The sequence below is a fragment of the Phragmites australis genome, chromosome 24 (genome assembly GCF_958298935.1).
Source record: "Phragmites australis chromosome 24, lpPhrAust1.1, whole genome shotgun sequence".
Lineage (NCBI taxonomy): Eukaryota > Viridiplantae > Streptophyta > Magnoliopsida > Poales > Poaceae > Phragmites > Phragmites australis.
This window is the reverse complement of record NC_084944.1, coordinates 10215842-10240589: the sequence shown is the minus strand read 5'-3', so window position 1 is coordinate 10240589 and position 24748 is coordinate 10215842. Positions and strand designations below refer to the sequence as shown.

At 44.4% G+C, this 24748-nt stretch overlaps 1 protein-coding gene and 1 long non-coding RNA gene across 2 annotated transcripts; one reads left to right on the top strand and one right to left on the bottom strand.

Annotated features, from left to right (window-relative positions):
• Positions 1-14867: 14867 nt before the first annotated feature.
• Positions 14868-16345, bottom strand: LOC133907559 (uncharacterized). Its single transcript, XR_009907981.1, has 2 exons — positions 15696-16345; positions 14868-15141 (listed from the first exon to the last, which is right to left on the bottom strand). It is a non-coding gene; the product is annotated as an uncharacterized LOC133907559 (long non-coding RNA).
• A 1997-nt stretch (positions 16346-18342) lies between these two features.
• On the top strand, positions 18343-20873 carry LOC133907579 (SPX domain-containing protein 3-like). Its single transcript, XM_062349647.1, has 3 exons — positions 18343-19014; positions 19106-19247; positions 20139-20873. The coding sequence occupies exons 1-3, from the start codon at positions 18778-18780 to the stop codon at positions 20513-20515; spliced, it is 756 nt and encodes a 251-aa protein (XP_062205631.1). The 5' UTR covers positions 18343-18777; the 3' UTR covers positions 20516-20873.
• Positions 20874-24748: the final 3875 nt, after the last annotated feature.

Sequence of the window (24748 nt, the reverse complement as noted above, 5' to 3'; positions counted from 1 at the left end):
CCGTTCCTAGATGCTCTTGACTGGATGAGTGAAGTGAGCGAAGCAAAGACCTAAGTTCAATGTATAAGGATGAAGGGGGATTAGAGACAAAGCCAATGAGGAGCCGAAGACAGCCTTGTAGGAGGCTAAGGTTTTGGTAGATATGCTCTTCAAGTACTTGAACCCGCTTGGGCCAAAGTGTTCGGGCCAAATCCTGAAGAAAGCTTCGAATGTTGGAGCTCCTTCCATTCATGTTCGATCGTGGCTTCTTCATGACTTAGCTTAGTCTCGACGCAAGCTTCGTCTCGACGCAAGCTTCATGATGATGCCATGTGCACCTCATCTTTCCACGGTTTTGAGGTCAAACCGTCAAACCGCCTCATACGTGTAACACCCTAATTTTCAGAATTTATAACTTTTTAAAATTTTCCAAGATTATTGAATAGCTTCAACAGTAGTATAGGTTTAAAACCTATTTTCTTAATCAATCAATCAATATAGGTTATTATTTTGTGTGCATTGCATGCTGAGTTTTGTTAGGAGCCAGGTAAATGCATTACAGTTCTTTTTCCTTTTCTTTCTCTTTGGTGTTTTGAGTGAAAGAGATTTTGAAAAGGTTTTTACAAAACTCAGTATTGAATAAGTTAAGGATCTCAATGGTTGGAATTCAAAATCTTTGAATTCATCATCTATTCAATCCTTGATCATACCTAATCCTTCTCTAGTTCAATTCAAATCTTATCCAAATCCTTGTTTAAAGCCAATCTCTCTTCTTTCTCAAATTCTACCCAAATCCAAATTCAAATTCCTTATCTACTCCTATTCTTGTTCAACCTCATCTTTTTCGTTTCTCTTAAATTCACTCCAAGCTCAATTCAAATTCAAACCATATTCAAATTTCTCTGCAAAAGTTTCTTTTCTAAACCCTAGATATACCTAAAGTGTCTTTGGGCTCAATCTTGCTTAAGTCCAAACCCTTAGCCAAGTCCTCTAGATGGCCCAACAAATGATCCACGAAATCTGGAAATTTTTGCGGAGTCCTGGACAGCCTCATCTTCTCATGAAGTTTCGGAGTTCAAAACGGCCTCAAATGCAAATCTTGACAATATCAAAGTTGTAGGTCTCGTCGAGAGCTTCGATTTGAACCTATGGAAGTCCTCTTTTCTTGCCCCCAACCTTCTGTCTCAATCCCGATCAGATGGTGAATACAAAGAAAGATCAGCTTGGTAAAGGTACCAACAACAATGAGAACAACATCCAGTAGATGCAACCTCAATTCAACAAGGAACAATTTTTTGGAGAAGCAGACTCAAATCTTTCAAAATATGGCTCAGAATATGGAAAGTCTGCTACAGATCGTTGAAGCTCTAGGTGCAGAAGACGAGTGTGGAAATCAAGGCAACATCAAGAAGAGGAAGAAAGCCTTTGAAGACCATCAAGCAAACAACAATTCTTAGTTATGTTCCACTCCTGAACAAGCACTTTGTTCTATCAACCAGGAAGTTTCATAGGTCGAGAGAAAATTTACAGAGTACCCCTATAAGGAAGGTGTGTTTTTGCTGTGAAGAAGAAAGACGCTATTCCAATGGATGTCCCATAAGGATCCTTGTACCTAACGATAAGAAGGTGTGTGTTCACTCTGGAGAACCTACACACTGGGTCAAAAGATGTCCCATGAAGCAGCCCGCACGGAACTGGATTAACCCCAAATCCCATATGAAGATCTTAGTCCAACATTCAGACTGTCACAACTTTCAAGTTGTAACTCAAGATAGCCAAGATCGACAAGATCCCATCAAGCTCACAAAAGCTTAGTAGGCACAAAAAAAAGAATGATATATTCCATGTCAAAGGCTACATGTCTGTCTACTTCTCATGAACTGGAAATGTAAGTGAGAGAAGTCCGCTCTTTTTTTAAGGGGGTTAGTCTTCCTAGCTAATCTCTTGGTTCTCGAACCTCAAGACGGATATTGGAAATGGCTAGTCAGCAAAGGTAATGTGATAATAAAGTGTGCTAAAGTAAGGATAGTACCCAGAAGTTGCACTCTGACCACACAAGTGATTGCGAAGAATACGTACTCTTTCTTTGGAATTAGGATATGCCTTAGTAAATCTTCAAGGATAAAAAGGTCTGCCAAGGTCAATCAATAGATGAGAAGATCATTAAGAAAATAATAAAGGAAACTTATCAGGAGTACTAAAGCTACGGAATTCTCAGGAATCAGAAAGCACTAAGATGTATCATGATCTCAAGGATTGTTATTAGTTGTATGGAAACAAGAGTGGTGTAGCAAAGTATATGGTCCTATGTGACACATGTCAAAAAAGTTAGAATAGTACATCAGAGACAACTACAACCGTTGAAGAGACCAGGAATGGAATAACCGAGAAAATCCACCATACTCAGGGTAATCAATCAAGATTTGTCGAGGCAGTTGCAAAAGCCGTCAAAAGCAAAGTGACCAGAGTTTGTCAGGGCAATGAGGTTAACACCGAGAAGAAAAAGCAATTTGGAAAGCGAGAAAAAGACTTGAAGATTAAGATCACTTATCTCGTTTTCGATCTGCCCAAATCTCGAGGGTGAGATTCCTTTAGGGGGGTAGATTTGTAACACCCTGGTTTTCAAGATTTATAACTTTTTAAAATTTTCCAAGATTATTGAATAGCTTCAACAGTAGTATAGGTTTAAAACCTATTTTCTTAATCAATCAATCAATATAGGTTATTATTTTGTGTGCATTGCATGCTGAGTTTTGTTAGGAGCCAGGTAAATGCATTACAGTTCTTTTTCCTTTTCTTTCTCTTTGGTGTTTTGAGTGAAAGAGATTTTGAAAAGGTTTTTACAAAACTCAGTATTGAATAAGTTAAGGATCTCAATGGTTGGAATTCAAAATCTTTGAATTCATCATCTATTCAATCCTTGATCATACCTAATCCTTCTCTAGTTCAATTCAAATCTTATCCAAATCCTTGTTTAAAGCCAATCTCTCTTCTTTCTCAAATTCTACCCAAATCCAAATTCAAATTCATTATCTACTCCTATTCTTGTTCAACCTCATCTTTTTCGTGTCTCTTAAATTCACTCCAAGCTCAATTCAAATTCAAACCATTCAAATTTCTCTGCAAAAGTTTTTTTTTCTAAACCCTAGATATACCTAAAGTGACTTTGGACTCAATCTTGCTTAAGTCCAAACCCTTAGCCAAGTCTTCTAGATGGCCCAACAAATGATCCATGAAATCTGGAAATTTTTGCGGAGTCCTGGACAGCCTCATCTTCTCATGAAGTTTCTGAGTTTAAAACGGCCTCAAATGCAAATCTTGACAATATCAAAGTTGTAGGTCTCATCGAGAGCTTCGATTTGAACCTATGGAAGTATTCGTTTGGATAATGGAACTAGGAGTTATGGCACCCGATATCAGTGCTGCGCAGATAAGTCCGAGTTCAAATAGTTTATCTTGTGGCACATGTTTGGAAATAAAGATGGCGTTTTCAGAAGCTCCAATGACTACAAAAGTTGTAGATCTTTTCTAGTGCTACAATTTAGAATCAAGAAACATCCAAGTTGGAGTCCGGATGATGGAGATATCATCCTCGGAATAGAGAGCTGCGAAAAAGGAAATCGTAACCGACTCGAACTCGAATCCGATTCGTAATCGGTTTGGACTCCACCTCAACCAGCTGCCCCTAGCCTTATAAATATGAGTTACACGCCCTCTCCTACCCTTATTCCATGCCATCAAACCCTAGAAGTCACTGTTGCCCTGTCCGTGCGTCGCTAGAGCGCCGCCGTTCACCGGAGCCGCCACCGCCGCCGCCCGTGATACGCTACGTCAACATCAAGGTTGACATACCCGTTGTCTGGTTTCTGAATGCATTCTACGCGCGCACCGGATTTGCATTCGCGTTCCCCGTCAATCCGAAAGCCGTATGGATGCACCAACTGCGTCACGGCGTGTCCCATGGGGTCTTCTATGTTACCCTAGGAGCCCACCCACGTTTATGCAGCGACACGACCAGGACGCTCTTGCCAACCACAGCACGTCGCAGCCATCACCTGTCTCATCTATGCCGATCGTTCTTCCTCTCAGTGGATGATCTACCCAAAACTATGCCGTAGCATTGTGTTCCTGGGATATATGAACATCTTTGTTCAAACAATTCCTCAAAATTCATTGCCAATCTCCTGGAACGCGAGCGTCTTCGTTCCTGCATCTGTTCACGGTCACCACCAAACCTAGAAGCAGTCATCGCTATTTTGTCTCTACCTTGGATGACCCCTTCCAAAACCAACCATACCGCTAAGTTAGTCTTTCCGCGTTCTACGCCATGCTTCCCTTGTTTCACTGAAATACACTGAAGCCGACATTGATGTTTGTGGCCACGTGCCCAATCGCCATCTTCGACGAAACCCGAACCACCGCCGCTACATAGAGTCACCAGTAGTATCCTTAACCTATAAGCGCAATATTCGGCCTTTTTGATCCATCATAGGTGGTCGATACTAGATCTCAGTGTATCCCTTCTTTAATCCAAGATGTTATTTACATAGCATGCCAAGTCAGCGCCACATCATTCTCCTTAGCCTAGTCAGTGAAGTCTAGTCTTCCCTACACTTCTTTAATCTTACGCAATGATGTTGTCAAGCCTGACACAGTAATTGTGCAATAATGTCTTTTCCATAGGAAGATAGTTCTGAAAAATCAGCATTTCCTTTTCAATCTAATCCATCTTCCAAAAACCCATTCTCTTTTCATCTTAACTCTGATTTAGACGATTCTTACATCTAAATGTTTCTAAAATCATCCCTATCCAACTATAGTGTTTTTAAAGTGTTTTAATAATATTTGGTATGTTGTTCTTAGTGTTTTCTTTGTGTTGTTTGTTGGTAGTTATCGCGATTAGTCGATAACGTTCCGGAGCAGTTCGAGGAACTTCAAGACTAAGGTTTCGACAACACTGAGTAGCATTGGGTAAAAGGCAAGTCTCCTTGATCATCTTGAACCTATGTTTTTAAACTGTTTTGTTTTATAAATTGCATGCAGTGTCTGTCAATATGATGGGTAGTCACCTATGTTAGAATTTTCTCTAGATTTTCCCTTATCATCCCTTGGAACCTAGATGGTTGATGGTTAGGTGTCTTTTATGGGTAGATTGTTTAGCCATGCTTTTGGGATGTTGAGAAGTGTCATAATCTTGACTAATGAACATATGCAACAATGATCATTAATGTGTTAATGGTTTAGCAATATGGAACATTAGGCCTTGAGCAAAGTTGGGTCGATGATGATGAAGTTATGATGTTGAGTTAGTGTTTGCTCAAGTGACCTATGTAAGGACCGGTTCGTGGAGCGACAACCCAAGAAATATCGTACCAACCACGAGACCTGGTATGGGACAGGCCTAGCCTATTAATTAGTGGATTCCAGTTTTTGTGCATGCCAAACGAAAGAGTGGATGTGTAGGGACGGCAAAGGCCAGAATCATTTGGTTAGTGGTATGAGATGTGTAGTGCAAGGGAAGGGTGAAAACTTTCTGGAGCTACAAGCCGCAAAAGGGGGCTTCTGGGTGGTGTGAATGCCACTTTGATGACAGTGAAACCTAGCGGGCATGCACATACTGGATAAAACTTTGTAACGACTTTAAAGTGACTTTCCAGGTGACACACCACTGGCGTGTGTTAAGTGTCTAGCTAACACGGCAACATGGAAATCACGACTTGTGGGGAAAGCTAGACACCCTCTGCAGAGTGTAAAACTGTTATAACAGTCGTGTTCACGGTTATGAGAGACTTGGATCCTCACATGATTAGTAGGTTGTGATTATGGGTTGTAGTTATGGATTTAGTTGTGGTTATAGTTCTGGTACAAGGAGTACTAGATGGTTGTGGTTATGGTTCTGGTACAGGGAGTACTAGACAGTTATGGTATGCAAGGTGGGGAACCTTGTATGCTAAGTGTTGGACTGTATGGATTACATTCACTTAATAATTGTTTAATGCTTTTGAGTCCAAATGTGTTTTCATTACTCGCATTTACGCAAAAATACCATGTGTTAGCCTATTCTTGATATAAGCCTGCATATCATTATCTTTCTCACACTTGCTGAGCGCATTATGTGCTCACACTTGCTATTCCCTATGCCATGCGACATGTGTACTGCTGCTCAATGAGTGAAGATGTTGAAGACTATCAAGACGAGGTTGTGACGTTTAGGCGCGTGTCTCCCGGTCGGTTGCCTGCGGTGTTATTGGGCACCAGTGCTTCTGTTCCGCTGCAGATATCTTCATAGAAGACAATATATGTCAATTGTTGTAAGAGTTTAATGCTATTTAATAAAAGTATTGCTTTTGTTACTTCACCTATGACGTCCTTATGTGTGTTGAACATCCTGGGCACACATAAGCCGCATCTGGTTTTGTCCGTTCAAACCGAGTGTGACAATACGCTTCTTATAGTGTGACTCACTACCACTTGCTATTGCCTTAAGCAAGCATTCCAATGTTGACACATGTACTTCGTCTTCCGATCTTGACCGTCGATAAGTCTATCTGGCTCCCTATCTCTCGGACCGCCTTTTCACTTGCACCGGCATCCCCTTCGCTAGATAATGTTAACACACCTTCTTCATCCATCTTCAGACACTTTGCTTGACCTCTATATGCATAGCTAGGATCACTATTGAGTCCGCCTAGCCTCCTCGATTGTTCGGCACTAAGCACCATTTTCGCCCCGATCATCCTGCTATCGACCACCCAGTTGCATTCATCACTTGCACAACATCGAACAAGCAAATATGCATCTCCAAACCATCTCCAATTAGTCAAAATTAAAATCTCTGTTGAAAGAGCAATAGCACAGAAAACATGAATGTCGGATAATCTGGTGTTCACTCCTCCTAAATGCCGAATCATTTGACATGTTCAACTCCTCTGTTTGACAATTTTACAACCTCTCTAAAAAAATTAGTTTGGCATTCACTTATGCCCTACGTTGGCTCTTGTATGAGTGGAAGTCCATCAGTGTAACACCCCGGGGACCAAAACAAGCCTGGAAGGTCACTTAGACCAACCTACAAATCTGTCGAAAGCTAAGGAAAAATTTCGGCAGTACCTCCCCTGAAAGTGGAGGTATAACAGGCAACAACAAGCCAGACAGAACAGATATAGAATATCACACTAGTAAAAAAATAAGATCCTAGCAAATGAGGTACAAGCCTCGACCAAACCACTGAACCACCATCAAACTCACTATATATACATTATACGGCAAAAGACAATATCTAACAGGGTATCAATTTTAGCCCCAAAAAAAGGGGAACGCGCAGGCGACGTGTAGCTACCCATCCCGCAAGCGTTTGACACCTCAAAAGGAACCTAGAAAGAAAGCACGGGTGAGATTTGAAAATCTCAGCAAGTGAAAGGTACTTTAACAAAAAGCTATTTAGCCACAGTTGAATGTGCTAACAATTCTAAATAGAAACTAGTAATGAAACAGACCACCAACACTAGGAGAAACAATTATGACTAAACAAGTCCAACGATAACATTAAACATTTTAAAATTCGGTTGGTATAAACCTTTAGAGCCGCATATATATCTATATACAAGCTAACTAAAGGAAATAAGATTTGATGCGAATGATTCATTGAATTTCATAAGAAGACATAACCATGCACATGACATGCTCTCCTCACCCTTACCCCTCCTCGGGTAACGTAAGGGTGTGCACCGTACCCCTCCTCGGGTGACATACGGTACTGTACCGATACGGTCGCGGTCAACAAACGACGACAAACTTCCAATGCATGAGATGTATATGTATGACGTTATTCAAGCATAACCAACATAACTCCCGGAAAATGCTTGAGACTTAAAAAACATTGCATAAAACAATAATGAACAACTGCAGAAAGGCATATCATACTTACTGCACTTCATAAATCAATCATCGAGTAAACTTCTTGAAAAGTAAACTACATAGTAACCAGCTCATAATCAGTTATTCAGATTAGATGAATTCATTGTAATTAAAGAATGTAGGCAACCCAATAATAGGTTAAAGCATAGTCATACAATACATTCACTTGCCTTATTCAAGCATAACCAACATAACTCCCGGAAAATGCTTGAGACTTAAAAAACATTGCATAAAACAATAATGAACAACTGCAGAAAGGCATATCGTACTTACTGCACTTCATAAATCAATCATCGAGTAAACTTCTGGAAAAGTAAACTACATAGTAACCAGCTCATAATCAGTTATTCAGATTAGATGAATGCATTGTAATTAAAGAATGTAGGCAACCCAATAATAGGTTAAAGCATAGTCATACAATACATTCACTTGCCTTTACCGACGATGAAGCCGGGCGCTAGTCGTGATGTGAGGTCACACAACCGAGAAATCGCCTTCGAAGGATTGACGGCGAATCCAAAAAAATTCCGAAATTTCCAACTTTTCCCTTTTTCTCTTTTTTTCCTTTTCTCTTTTTCTTTTTCTTCTCTTTTCTTTTCTTTTCTCTTTCTTCCTTTCTTCTTCCCTGGCTTCTTTTCCTGGCTTCTCCTTCGGCGTTGCACTGGCTTTCTTGCTTGTTTGACTCAGCTGCTAGCACAGAGGCACAGTAGCCGGCTTGCACAGCAGCACGACGGCGCGCGGCAGCGGCACGCAGGCGCGACAACGGCAGCTCGGCTCGACGGCGGCGGACCGGCGCACGCAGCAGCGGCGACGGACGGCACAGGCGCGCGGCGCGCGCAGCAGGCGCGGCGGCGGCGCTATGTGGGCGCAGCAGGCGGCAGCAGGAGGCGCGGCGGCTGGCGGCGTAGCGAGAGGTGCGGCGACGCAGGCACACGGCGACAGGCTCGGCGCAGTGCGCAGGAGAGAGAGAGAGACGCGAGAGAGAGAGAGAGAAGCGAGCGCTGAAGAGTCTGGATGGATCGGGTTGAGGACCGATCTATACAGTACTTATCCTCTCTTTTTTTTCAAAACACCGAACGGTCTAAATTTATTGGGCTCGCTACGGGTATCAAAGTGCCCGGAACGGACATATGAATAGCAAAATGGGTTCGCCTCAACGAGATGAACGCAACCACGGTCTCCGATCGGCCATACGAGCAACGGATCAAAAAGTCAATATTTGGTCAACTCTCTTTTTTTCTCAAAAAAAATTCAATATTACATTCCCCCCCCCCCCCCTTAAAGGAATTCGTCCCCGAATTCTGCCGCTTCCATGGCAACCAAGGAATGGAGGTAAAATATTTCAAAACTTATGACTCACCAGTCTCAAAGAGCTTAGGATACTCCTTGCGCATTTGTTCTTCAAGTTCCTAAGTTGCTTCTCGTTCTGTTTGATTTGTCCAAAGGACTCTCACAAACTTGATAGTCCTCCTCCTTGATGAGGACATCACTCTTTCGGATACACACACACCGAGTATTCCTCCAACAATAGGTCCATTGACACGAGCTCGTGCACGTCAACTAAATCATGAGGTGAGCTCGTTCCTTAGTGTTCCTTTATATTTTGATGAGGATGGGATGCTACTGAATAATTGTGATGTATTGTTACTTAGGAATACGGGAGAAGAACAGCAAGGGCGCCCAAGCCAAGGTGGAGGTCCAATCCAGTTCGAGTCCGTTTCGGAGTCCAGGACCAGTCTGCACTAAAATCCTCGCCCAGGATGGATACGGACTCCGTTTTCGACGTTCTACACATGGTTGGAAAGCTAAGGAGATAAGCTTTCCAACGGAACTAGTCCCATGTCCAAATTATTTCTGAGTCAATAGGAATCGTCGAAACAAGGCGATGTCCAGAATCTATCAGGGTGCTGCGCCACCATCTTTTGGGCCGATGGGCCGTGTAACGTGTTGGAGTCCATTAGGGACACATCCAGGGGTCCTTGGCTGACCCTAGTCTTTTATATACAGTAGCCGCCGCCCTAATTAGGGTTGGGTTTTGCTTAGATATTGATCTACACACAGTTGTGAGATTTTCGCTCTTGTTCCGGACCGACCAGGCCGCCGCAAGTGTTTGTGGAACCCTGACTTTGAGTGCTTGAATTCAATTCGCAATATTTCAGATTGCATCTTCTACGTTCTTGCTTGTGTTCTCGGTACACTTGCAGGGATTGAGCCTTCTTGGCGAGGTCAACCGCGCGACACGGTTGATAACCATCGGAGCTGTGGTGTAGTGATTGCAAGGGAGACGATCTGTTCGGGTCGAAGCCTTTGGATCATCAACGTCGAGTTCTCCACCCACCGACTTATCGCTACCTATCGAAAGATCAGGCCAACATTACTCATCACTCCTCATAACTCGCTCTGAGGAATCCAGAATACGTATCGGGTGGTACTTTACGGTCAGGTCTCTCTCTATTGTGATTGATTTAACATCAATTTTATACTCAGGGTCTCTCAGATATTTTCTTAGCATAGAAACATGGAAGACATTATGTACTCCACTCATTGAGTCTGATAATTCAAGACGGTACGCCAAACTGCCTACTCGGGCTGTGATTAGAAATGGACCAATGTACCTCGGGTTTCGCTTACCAGAGATACCAAAACGCACAACACCTTTGGTTGGCGACACTCTGAGAAGAACATAGTCACCAACTGTAAATTCTAGGTCTCGTCTTCGGATATCTGCATAGCTCTTCTGTCGACTTTGAGCAGCCAACAGGTTCTGACGTATTTGGTATACCTTTTCTAATGTTTGCTGAACCAAATCCGGACCCAGTAGTGATCTCTCTCCAGCAGAATCCCAACACAAAGGGGAAACACACATTCGGCCATACAAAACCTCAAAAGGAGCCATCCGAATACTTGCTTGATAGCTATTATTATAAGCAAATTCTGCTAAGGCTAGATGATCTTCCCAATTACCTTTCCAAGATAAGACACAAGCATGAAGTATGTCCTCCAAAGTCTGAATGGTCTGCTCTGACTGACCATCCATCTGAAGGTGGAAGGCTGTGCTAAGAGAAAGTTTTATGCCCAAGGCACTTTGCAAACTCTGCCAAAACTGAGATACAAATTTGGAATCCCGATCTGAAATGATCGATTTTGGCACACCATGCAACCTCACTATTTCCCTGATATACAAGGGAGCCAAATCATGTGCCGAACTGGTTATCTTCATTGGAATGAAATGTGCGGATTTGGTAAGCCTATCCACGACAACCCAAATAGCATTTCTGCCTCGAGGTGAACGAGACAACCCAACAACGAAGTCCATAGTGATATGTTCCCATTTCCATTCTGGGATTTCTAAGGATTGCATTAATCCTGCAGGTCTTTTATGTTTAGCCTTTACTTGTTGACAGACACCACAAGCTGCAACATACTTAGCAATATCCACTTTCATCCTTTTCCACCAAAAATTTTGCTTTAGGTCTCGATACATTTTGGTTTCACCTGGATGAATCGTATAAGGAGTCCGGTGAGCTTCTCTCAATATATCCATTTTCACATCTGCCTTCTGTGGTACACAGAGACGTCCTCTAAAGCGTATTGCACCATGCTTATCCACACTAAACTCTTTTGATTTTCCTGCTGAAATTCTCTTTCTGACTTCTAAAAGAAGACGATCATGCTGTTGAGTTTCACGTACACGTTCAGGTATAGCAGATTGGATGATCATTTGAGTTTCTTTCTGCACAGTGCCAGCAAAGCAAAAAGATATCCCCATCTGATCCAAGTCTGAATGTAAAGACATTATTGCTTTAGGTACACCTGTTCTGCTAAGGCATCAGCTAGCACATTTGCCTTTCCGGGATGATACTGAATTGTCAGATCATAGTCTTTGATTAATTCTAACCATCTTCGCTGTCTCAAATTCAGATCTCTCTGAGTGAAAATGTACTTGAGACTCTTATGATCAGTGAAAATATCACATGACTCCCCATACAGGTAATGCCTCCAACTCTTCAAGGCAAAAACTACTGCAGCCAATTCTAAGTCATGAGTGGGATAGTTCTGTTCATGAGTTTTCAATTGTCTGGAAGCATATGCAATCACCCGACCTTCTTGCATAAAAACCCAGCCAAGTTCAATCCAAGAAGCATCAGTGTAAATTGTGAAACGCTTACCACTCTCGGGCAAAGCTAAAATAGGAGCGTTCACCAACTTATTCTTTAATGTTTGGAAATTGGTCTCACATTCATCAGTCCATACAAATGGAACACACTTCTCGGTAAGTCTAATCATAGGCTTTGCAATAAAGGAAGAACCTTGTATAAAATGTCGATAATGGCCAGCGAATCCAAGAAAACTCCGAATCTCGGTTACATTGGACGGTCTTTACCATTTCGTTGCCTTCTCACTCTTAGAAGGGAAAACGAATTCAAGAGCACACAACATTTCTGCTAATACTATACCAGCCAATTATGAGACACTCTCTTCGACTAGTTCTAAAACCAAGGCATTAGTTGCCCAGAAACATCCTTTTTGGTGGGTGCAATCACACCAAAAATATTGTTTGGCTAACTCCACAAACTCGGGTCGAAACCCCCAATAGGAATATAAACCTCTAGTTGGTCATTCTCATCCCGATATATCACCAAGTCTAGAAGGGGTGATCAGGAGATTACAACCACTTGCCTAATTCAATCCTTCCAAAACATCTAACGACTTGTCTTCATGGTACATGTTCAGAATTGCACTTTCCATCTTGAATACCAAAACACTTTCATCCAGAGGCAGTTGCACCAATAGGTAAGCTGTGTTGACCGGTACATTCAGAAACATGCCAAACTGGCATACTAAAGAACTTCACATCTTGCTCACATTCCTAGGACAGTCATACTATTGGTAACCACGCCACAACTTCTTCAAAGCAAACTTGCATGCAAAACACATCCTCCTCAAAAGTTGCAAAGACATCGGTTAATCTAACCGACAGGATGATCACTGCGGAAGGCTCATGGAGAGGGTTGAAAATATGACTTCTGCAAACTCAACCCTGTTAATCCAACTCCAATTTAATTATTTTGCGAATTTAGTTTAGCAAGCACCATTTGCAACACCAGTTTACCGTCAACGGGTTGAGCGTTAGCATACAATGCTTCTTTCCGAGTCCTTAAAAGGCATACCTCTCCTGAACAGCAACAAAACTACAAAGATACACCCCAATGGTTCATCCTCTTTCACAACACTCCTTTAAACAGGGGAGCAACCCTTAGCTCCCAAACATAACTCTAATCTCAGCACTTAAATTCCGGAATGAACCCCACTCTTCCCTTGAACCAGGGTTTGGATAGACTTACGCCCAATAGAGACAAACTTCTAGCATGTAAACCTACTCAGGCATCTCTCAATCAAATCTCCATTCTTAGAGAGAACTGGGTCACCAACAAAAATCCAAAACTTTCAAGTCAGAAGCTAGTCAATTACTTCTTTAACTTCATTCACTCCACAAGAGCCAACAAGAAACAAAGTTCTAGGATGTATCACATTAAAAATATGTCAATAAAACACCATGACAAGCCCTAACGACACCTTCGGTTATTAGGTCAGGAAAAGTTCCGGCAACCTTAAGTTTCAACATTTACTTCAATGAGCAAAACTCACTAGGTTCAATTGATAATGCTCCCATGGTGACAAACCAACTTAGCATCCTATCATGATGTTATAGGTCATAGACTATTCAGCAAACCCTTGGCAACGCCAATGCTCCTACAACCCAAGTATATTCTTGGCTTCAAGCTTCAAAGCAAATGACAGGTTTAGCTAAGCGATATCAGAAACATAACACGATTCAACCAAAATCTCTACCTCAGCCCCGCAAGAGCCAACCTTAGGTATTCTAATCGTGAAACCTCATAAAACAGATTTGAAACAACTGATGCCTCCTTAAGGAAGGTGTCGCTCCATTAGCATCACTTCGATACAAATCAGTTGTTTCAACGCAATCGATATCTCCAACTCCCATAGCCAGTGGACTATTCCACAAAGGCTAACTTAACCAAAATAACTACCTCAAATAATCATTTCAAAACATGCATAGATATTCCAACCACAAAAGATTATTCTCAGATATTAAAGAAACTGACACATAAGATATGTAAACATTTCAACTTAGACACGAGGTGTTAACTAACCCTCAAAACATCAACAACTAGGGTACAAGTCTAGCAAAAGATTAGAAAAACTCCCAGAACCCTATTAGGATCTCACTATCAACACATCTTCACACAATCGGCAAAAGATCGCCCCGACTCCATGGGGAAAAAATCCTACACCATTCTAATGGTTAGGTTGAAAACATTATCACCTTATCTTCTATGGTAAGGCACACATCGATCCATTTCTTAGACATTTCGAGAACGAATAGTTAGGGTCAACGACATGGGGGCTAGTCCATCTCGTGCCCAAAACATTCGCTCTGTATGTGGATAATTGGATCGCAAACCTAACTCTTGGTCAACCTCACCTGGCAATGCAGAAAAGGCATCATGGGGGCCCTCCACTTAACCCATCAGCAGTGCCATATAACAAATATGCTATTGATCCTCTGAAGCTTCTCAGGTTCTAATGACCAAGGTAACCATTTTAACGCCCTGACAATTTCACCATTCCAACGAAACTGACTCCAACAACTTAACAATATATATATCAATGATAAAACACTAAAGAATATGTGGAGAATCAAACAAGTAACTTCAATAGTACTTATTTGAGATAGTGAACATAAGCGAACAAAGATAAACAAGACGTATGCAATGAAATGCATCCCATACCCATCCTATTTGTGCAAATATGTCAGGTTCATCATTCAATTACCTAGGACCTAAAGCCTAGGCTCTGATACCAACTGTAACACCTCGGGGACCAAAACAAGCCCGGAAGGTCACTTAGACCAACCTACAAATCTGCCGAAAGCTAAGGGAAAATTTCGGCAGTACCTCCCCTGAAAATGGAGGTATAACAGGCAACAACAAACCAGACAGAACAGATATAGAATATCACACTAGCAAAAAAATAAGATCCTAGCAAACGAGGTACAAGCCTTGACCAAACCACTGAACCACCATCAAACTCACTATATATACATTACAGGGCAAAAGATAATATCTGGCAGGGCATCAATTTTAGCCCAAAAAAAGGGGAACGCGTAGGCGACGTGTAGCTACCCATCCCGCAAGCGTTTGACACCTCAAAAGGAACCTAGAAAGAAAGCATGGGTGAGATTCGAAAATCTCAGCAAGTGAAAAGTACTTTAACAAAAAGCTATTTAGCCACAGTTGAATGTGCCAACAATTCTAAGTAGAAACTAGTAATGAAACAGACCGCCAACAGTAGGAGAAACAATTATGACTAAGCAAGTCCAACGATAACATTAAACATTTTAACATTCGGTTGGTATAAACCTTCAGAGCCGCATATATATCTATATACAAGCTAACTAAAGGAAATAAGATTTGATGCGAATGGTTCATTGAATTTCATAAGAAGACATAACCATGCACATGACATGCTCTCCTCACCCTTACCCCTCCTCGGGTAACGTAAGGGTGTGCACCGTACCCCTCCTCAGGTGACATACGGTACTGTACCGGTACGGTCGCGGCCAGCAGACGACGATAAACTTCCAATGCATGAGATGTATATGTATGACGTGCTTCAAGCATAACCAACATAACTCCTGAAAAATGCTTGAGACTTAAAAAATATTGCATAAAACAATAATGAACAACTGCAGAATGGCATATCGTACTTACTGCACTTCATAAATCAATCATCGAGTAAACTTCTGGAAAAGTAAACAACATATTAACCAGCTCATAATCAGTTATTCAGATCAGATGAATGCATTGTAATTAAAGAATGTAGGCAACCCAATAATAGGTTAAAGCGTAGTCATACAATATATTCACTTGCCTTTATCGACGATGAAGCCGGGCGCTAGTCGTGACGAGAGGTCACACCACCGAGAAATCGCCTTCGAAGGATTGACGGCGAATCCAACAAAATTCTGAAATTTCCAACTTTTCCATTTTTCTCTTTTTTTTTCCTTTTCTCTTTTTCTTTTTCTTCTCTTTTCTTTTCTTTTCTCTTTCTTCCTTTCTTCTTCCCTAGCTTCTCTTCCTGGCTTCTCCTTCGGCGTTGCACTGGCTTTCTTGCTTGTTTGACTCAGCTGCTAGCACAGAGGCACAGCAGCCGGCTTGCACAGCACCACGACGGCGCGCGGCAGTGGCACGCAGGAGCGGCAGCGGCAGCTCGGCTCGACGGCGGCGGACCGGCGCACGCAGCAGCGGCGACGGCCGGCACAGGCGCGCGGCGCGGGCAGCAGGTGCGGCGGCGGCGCTGTGCGGGTGCAACAGGCGGCAGCAGGAGGCGCGGCGGCCGGCGGCGCAGCGAGAGGTGCGGCGACGCAAGCACGCGGCGACGGGCTCGGCACAGTGCGCAGGAGAGAGAGAGACGCGAGAGAGAAAAGCAAGCGCTGAAGAGTCTGGATGGATCGGGTTTTTTTTCAAAACAACGAACGGTCTAAATTTATTGGACTCGCTACGGGTATCAAAGTGCCCGGAACGGACATATGAATAGCAAAATGGGTTCGTCTCGACGAGATGAACGCAACAACGGTCTCCGATCGGCCATACGAGCAACGGATCAAAAAGTCAATATTTGGTCAACTCTCTCTCTTTTTTTTCTCAAAAAAATTCAGTATTACAGTCAGTAAGCCATGGATGGGTACCTCGATTCCCTGCACTGAGATGGACCGAGCCCTCTTTGTGGCAGCAACCACTATCACCTTGGGAACGGCGAGAAGGTGAGCTTCTGGCAATCAACATGTCTAAATGGAGAATCACCAAAAGCCCTTGCTCCAAACATCTTTTGATCTCCAAAAGAAAGTGAAGAACAGTGAGTGCGGCTTTACACTTTACATAACAACACCTGGGTACAAGACATCGATCTCTTGGCAATTTTGTCCGTGCAACACCCGGCGGAGTTTACTGCACTTTGGGAACGGCTAAAACAAGTCTATCTCACGGCCAGCAACCCGGACATGATCACCTGGAAATTCATCGCTCATAGGGAATACACGACGGCATCGGCATACCGGGCACAATTTCTAGGGTCCATCAACTCGGAAATGGAGAGTATGGTATGGAAGGTCTGGGCCCTGCCGAAGTGCGAGTTCTTCTCATAGCTAGCCTTTCAAAAAATAGATTTTGAACTGCCGATAGACTAATTGCTCGAGATTGGCCAAACCAACGGGCATGCCCCTTATGCCAGACGATAGATGAAACCGTGATCCACATCTTTGCACTCGTCGATTCTCCAAGAGTGTTGGACGCCATTTATGCATGGTGCTCAGGGGACGTCTCCAACAGACCATCCTGGGACGGAAAGAAATTCTGTGAGATCTGATCCTTCACGTAGACCCCCGCCGCGCCGTGATATGTACCCGCGCGCATGCAGGTCCGCACGTGCGCGCCGTGCGATCGAGCGTGCACGGCGCGGATGAGGGTCTCACCGGGATCCTTCACACGCGGGTCTTATAGAATTTTCGTCCTCCTGGGACCACTTCACTTCGGTAAAGTAATGGTGAACAGGAATATCAAGGAAAACCTTGAGATCCATTATAATTCTAATATGCTGGGAAATATGGAAGGAACGAAATACAAGAATCTTCCAACATCACGAAGCCCCGGTGGCCACCCTCGTCACCAAGATTAAGGAGGAGGCAAGAGCGCACAATGCACTACAGGAACGAAGAGCTTGTCTTCCTTCGTTCCGAATTTCTAGCTTTTCCTTTCGGCTTTTTCTTTCGTCCCCTGGCTTAGTTTTTTTTTTTTTTTTTACTCTCATCTATTCATGTGTTCCTTCTCTATCAATATAAGATGGACAGATCTGCTGATTTTACGATCAAAATATAGAGATCACTAAACTCACCATCGAAACAACTCATATTTCATTATATGTTATAACTATTTTTAATAGCCTGGTTAAATGTGCGCAAGTTTAAGGTCATAAAAAACAAGTAAACCTGACCGGAAACAGTCGCATAATACTAGTCCGATCTGCAAAAGCATTTCTGGATCTGGAGAGAGGACCTATGAAAGCATATGAAAGCATTGAAGAGCGAGAAAGTGACATTGGGAAGGTTCCATTGGAATGTCAACAGTAGACTTTGAGAATATCCCATGGAATCATACCTTCCACGGACAGAACATGTGCAAGATGGTAATTAGTGTGGATCAATGGGGGAGCAAAAAAAACTCTCTGGAGACTCGCAGCTCATGGTCGTGTCCCGGGTCGTCGCATTGCATGGAATATCCCTGGCATATATTCTTGATCTCTTCCAGTCCTCTTTCTGACGCTTTACTCTTGTCTGAAGAATTCTCCCCTCTTTCTGACGCTTGGACCGGGACCAAGTGTGCGCATGACACAGTCGGCGATCCTGACAAACGCGGCCGATTAAGCCCTACCAGATCATGAACTTCCCCTGTAATGGAAAAGGAACCTTGTGAAGTCACATTGTGCACCATCAATAGGCTCACCTTCCCCTAATCCCCTTCCTTCACTCCATGCCAACCATGGCATATGCTACGAGATATTCCCAACGTACTAACCCACCCTAGCACTCCTCCCCAACAATGTTTCATCTCTTCCCTCCATAACATCACACCATCTCGATCAAGGCTCAAGTAACTGCAATTTGCCAAACCCAAGACACAATCACATATCCATATAGACATAAGCTTAGTATATATGTACACATATATAAAAACTGCTTGCTACTACTTGTTGGGAGTGAGCAAAAAGTAGGGGAGCACTCAGCACTGTGGCAGGGAGATGAAGTTTGGGAAGAGGCTGAAGAAGCAGGTGGAGGAGAGCCTCCCGGAGTGGAGGGACAAGTTCCTGGCGTACAAGCGCCTCAAGAAGCTCGTCCGGCTTGTCTCGGCTGGTGGTTCGTCGCCGCCGCGGGGCGGTGGTGCGGAGGCCGCCTTCGTGCGGCTGCTCATCGGCGAGGTCGACAGGTTCAACGCCTTCTTCATGGAGCAGGAGGAGGACTTCGTCATACGGCACAGGGTACGTGTACATCCCCATACCGGCATGCGTGTAATGCCGATGTGTATGCTTGGTTGTGTGATGGTTGGGCGTGCGTGTTTGTCTGTGCCAGGAGCTGCAGGAGACGGTGAAGAAGGTGGCCGGCGGGGCGGTGCCGTCCGGCGCGCCGGAGATGAGGAGGGCGAGGAAGGAGATCGTGGACCTTCACGGGGAGATGGTGCTGCTGCTCAACTACAGCGCCATCAACTACACAGGTTGGTGAATCCTCCTCTGCTCTACCCACTGCCCGTTTCTGCTTCTGTTTTGCAGGTGGCTTGTAAAACCAGACTGGATGCTTGCCACTTGGCGCTGTTGCGAGCGTCGATTTGCGATCGAATGGCTCGCGGTCATTGTCACCATGAGATCTTTAGCTATCTAGTTAGCTCCATATGTTGCGATCTATTAATTTGCGTTGATGTTATATCGCGTTAGCTCCATCGCATTGTACTCTATAATGTAGACACCACAAATATTTTCTCATCAGCTTAAGGTTTTTTTTTTATGGAGATATATTTTTAGTGAATTGGTTGATACATGTGACCCAATAGACTACCAAGTTTTTCACATTGACGACAATTTGAAGTATCCTTTATAACGAAGAGGTGAAAAGATTGTATATGGTCGCAAGAGCGAGTTTTTCTAGGAACGGGTCAGTTTCCACCTAGTTTTACCTTTTAAATTTTAAACTTCTCCTGGGTTGAACACTTCAACTAGCAGAGACTAGTCATAATCAGCCCATGAGTCAACCGTGACTTCTTATGCAGAGTCGAGTCTTAGGCTGCAAAATTTTTCACTAATTCCTCAAAAGGAGGCACATCAAAATGCAAAATCTAAGACTACTATAATACTAATAAAATAACAAAAATATCGAAGGATTGCAACAAATCGGACATGGCATGCATGAAGCATCGCATACATTTAGATAGGTAAGGATTAAACACAATCCGTCAGATAGCGTAGGCAAATGAGCAATTTTTTCTACCAACCTGAATAGATCGGCTTGTGTCTCATGTCTGGCCATCCGAGTAAGTGCTATAGCGATTTTGCCATACGTCTGAAGATCAAACAAGGCTGAACGCATGCTGATCGACCGGTGAACTTTGCAGGGCTGGCCAAGATCCTCAAGAAGTACGACAAGCGCACCGGCCGGCTGCTCCGACTGCCCTTCATCGAGAAGGTGCTCGGGCAGCCCTTCTTCGCGACGGAGCTCATCTCCAGGCTCGTCCGCGAGTGCGAGGTCACGATGGAGCCCGTGTTCGAGGCAGGCGGAGGGCACGGCGCCGGCGCCAGGACGGTCCCGATGGCGGCGCCGGCGGCGGCCACTGAGCATGGCATCTTCCGGAGCACGGTCGCCGCGCTGGTGACCATGGGCGAGCTCCGCAGCGGGAGCTCCACGTACGGGCACTTCTCGCTGCCGCCGATGACCGCGCCGGAGCCCGACCTCCTGCGGTGCATCCAGGTCGCCGATCCCGTGCCCATCTGAGACGCGGGGAGCTGTCAGTCCTTGTTGGTACACGGGGGGTTTCGCTTGTACTTTTTTTTCATGGCCAGTTACCGGCCCCAGATTGTAGTATGAGATGAGCAAACGTAGAATGTAGTTGATGAGTAGTCCAGAGTTCAGGCGTGAACAACTCATTTATGTTAGGAAATATGAAGTTTTATAGTAGAATTTAGGTTCGTTTTGATCTTTAAAAATTTGGTCTTTTTACAATGGGTCTTTATCTTTTAGAGATTAATTCTATCTTTTGAAATTGATTCTATCTCTTAGAAGTTTTAACACTATATATAAGGGGCAGCACCTATCGTTGTAAACACAGATGAATAAAAAATAAATAAATTTTTCTTTATATTGTGTTTCCTTTTGTAATCGCTCTCTTAAAGAATCGCTGGACTATACATGGTAGCAACGGTTTCTCAACATGTTATCAGTACGAAGCTCTACTAGAGACCAAACTAGCGGAACGAATCTGCACTACATTGACATCTTCGTCGAGTAGGCAGGTCATGACCTAGCCTATATGCCCTATGCGGCACGAATCTATTCGTAAGAATTAAAAGGTACGATTGATTTGGTACGTATTTTCGCTACTACTGTTTTTGCATCAAAATAGATATGGAATCATATGAATAGTAATGGATCAGAAGAAGCGGTAGCGAATCGTATGAACAGTAATGAATTGCATGAACAGTAGCATCGTACGCATGAACAGCACATCACAGAGAACGACATTGCATCGTCGGCATAAACATGACTGGTCAGCCCCACAGCCGCCTACGCCACCGACCGGTAAACCGGTGGCCATACCCCTACACAAGATTGCGGTAGCTCGAAGGCCACCATCACAGATTGAAACTGAAAAAAGGGTATACTGCAGCCTATCGCTCGCCGTATGCCCGAAGCTGCATCGTCCGAAGTGGTCCCACCGCGCGTCGTGCAGGCCACCAACAGCGCCGCACCTCCCAGTTGATGGAGCTGCCCTACAAGCCGCCTCCTCCCTTGCTTAGCCGTGCCCGGCCGCCGTCGCTTGAAGCTGGCTACCCATTGCCGCCTGCAGCACGCAGACAAACTCACCCGCCGCCCAAAGCACGCACTGCCACGCCGCTACAGCTCCTGTAGGCCTGACTCACCGCCTGCAAGCGGTCGGGCAGCAGCCGGTCATGCGCTGCTACCTCCTCCCCGGCCAGCATGCCGCCACGCAGTCGTTTGTAGTTGCTGTGGCCCCCTCACACTGGCCGCCGACGCTGCTCCGCAACAGCCACGCAGATGTCGCACCAGACCTCACCAACTGTTCGCGCTGCCCCGCTGCCAGCTGCCGGCGCCACCCCGCACCGACCACACACGTGCCGCTCGCCGCCGCCATGACCCCCCTCGCACTGTGCATGGCCGGCCTGAAGTAGGCCGCTGCTAGGTAAGAGTGGCGGCTAGGGTTTGGAAACCCTAGCCGCCCCGTTTTATGTGAAATTCGCGAGCTGGAGTGGGCCGACCTGGCCCAATGCCAACGAGCCAGCCCAAATAAGGAAGAAAGCCTCTAGGAGTAAAGAAAAAAGAGAAATCCAAATTTTTGCATTTAGCCCCCCAGGATTTCCATTAATTGAGTGCAATCTCTGTACTTTTGCGTTTAGGCCCTTGGTTGTTCAGAAAAGTATCCCAAGGACCTGTTTTATGCATATTAAACCATATGGTTTTGGGAAATTACACAAATCCTAGAAATTTTGCGTATAAACCCTAGGACTTTATAGAAATCCCAAAGATACCTTTTCTTGCAGAAAAGTACCTCTAGAATTTGAATTTTGCATCTATTTTGCAATTATGCAGTATTTATTTTTATGTTATTTTTACTGTTTCAATTGCATGTTACACATTTAAATTCAGTAAAATAGCATAGAAAATATCGAAAAATTTGCGACAATCCTATTTAGCTACACGATACAACTTTACTAGCAGTAATACATACGTCATTTAAAATATGAAGATGGCTAGCATCACAAACATGGAGTTCGCTGAGTTGAGTGAACATGGCTGCAACTATCCCACTTGAGCGTCGGATGTCCAGATTGTACTTGGAGCGGAAAAGCTCCGCACTACCATTGGCCTAGGAACACGTAGTGCAATGGTTCCCACGGAGGATGAGAATGATCAGACATTTTATTTTCTCCACCACCATCTCTCCCCCACTTTGAAGGATGAGTACATGGCAATGATTAGTGCTAAGGCACTATAGGAAGCAATGCATGAGCGTTTTGAGCACCTTAATACACCATCAGGCCTCTCGCGAGAGCAAGAATGGGTTCGGCTATGTTTCTGTGACTACAAGCATGTCAGAGAGTACAACTCTGCGCTGCACCTTATTTGCACAATTTTGTGAAGACTCTCTCCACTTTTCACCTGAATACGGAAGAATCCACACGCAATCACCTTCGATCAAAATACAAGAAGTATTCTGAATTGATTGACGTGTTGCAGTTCCATGAAGTTCATGAAGAAATCATAAACAAGAACACCTTATCTCAGCCGTAAGGAAATAGCAGTGGCCTAGAAGTCAATCATAGCACTTTCATAGCACGTAATGTTTCTTGCTCCAGCAAATACGGCGAGAATTTCTTCTAAGGAGGAGACTCAAGCTTGGAGATAAAGTTTGAGAGGAAGGAACACCACGAGTATATTGATGGTAGGAAAATGGATCGATCTGGGGGGAGAATCACAAGTTTGTTGTGATTCGTGCTCTATGTCCGTCCTCTTGCCCTGAGGACCATGACCTCCTATTTATAGGATCATGCGTAGCTTGGCGTACAAGTTATCATAATGTACAAATATCCGGGATACTGCCAAATTACTGAGCCTTATCCCGAAAGACTACCTTCTATCCTGTCAGGAGATAAATATCCACCATGGTAATTATCGTAGTGCCTGCCCTCTGAAGGGGGCCAGTTGGTCACCAATTGCGGCCCGGCGCCGCACCGCCAGGGGTGTCAAGATAGGTACCATCATACTGGGGTGTCAGAGTGGCGTCCAGTAGCCTAGGCATTAAATGTCGATCACTTCCTCGTAGGAAAAGTACGAGTGGTTCTTGCTTTTTGGTAGATCTTTCCTGAGGACTGATGTGTCACCCAGTAACCTCCGGGAAGCCAGCCCGGGCAGCGGGAGGCCGAAGCCTTGGGGACCGGGCCTTCTGAAGGTGGAGCTCCGGAAGGCCGTGGCTTCGGAAGGGGGAGGCTTCGGGAGGCCGAAGCCTCGGAGACGAAACCTTCGGGAGGCTGAGCTCCGGAATGCCGGAGCTTCGGAAGGTGAGAACAGGCTCAACCTTTGGGAGGCTGAGCTAATTAAGCCAAGAGACCGTCGGGGTCCTTAATAACGACCCCCAACAGTAGCCCCTTGCGGGGGCGGCCAGCGGAGCGGTCGGGCTCGCGGTTCCTTCGGAGCAAAGCCCCCGACGGTCCTTGTCTTGTGGTTGATGGCTTGTGGTTCAAGAATCACTTGGCTTGCCCGGGTGACGAAATGGCGTGTTGGATGATGTTGGCGACAGGGGGCATTGAATGCGCCCTGGGGAGAGGTGTAATCCTACCCTATCTGGCAGAGTGTGGGATGCGTGTCGTCTTGTCCTTGGGGGGGGGGCAGGGGAGTCGGTTTTGTTCCCCCATGATTTCAGCCTGGCAAGCGAAAGGATGGCACGTGCGCCCGCCGCCTAGAGGGGGCAAGTTGCCCCCTATTTGTAGCAGGAGGGGAATTGCCCAGAGCAACCCTTTTACCGATTCCTCGTTCTCATCTGCCTCTGTCTTCAACGCCTCTTGCCTTGCGTGAGTTGTTCCTTGATCTCTACTCCCCTCTCTCTCGTAGTTTAGCGCCTTTCATCATCCTCTTGCGGTTCATATGACCGACCTGAGTACCCTGAGTGAAGCCGAAACTCGGGCAGTGGGGGAGTTGTTTATTTTTGATAAACTTAAAGTATATAAAAAACAACGCTACCTCAAATATTTTCTAGAGATCATGTTAAACATTTTTTTTCTAATATTTCTATATGCAAAGTCATTGATAATGGTATCAATATTAATCTCATCCAGTAATTTATTCTCAATGCATAAAGTTTGTTCCTCCACAACAACTATCGACAACTCATCTAGTTCCTTGAATTGCACATATTACTCTTAAAATTTTGTCAATGGTTCCCTTCTGTGATTCTATTAACTCATCTACTCATTTCTTTTTTTCGCTGCCAAA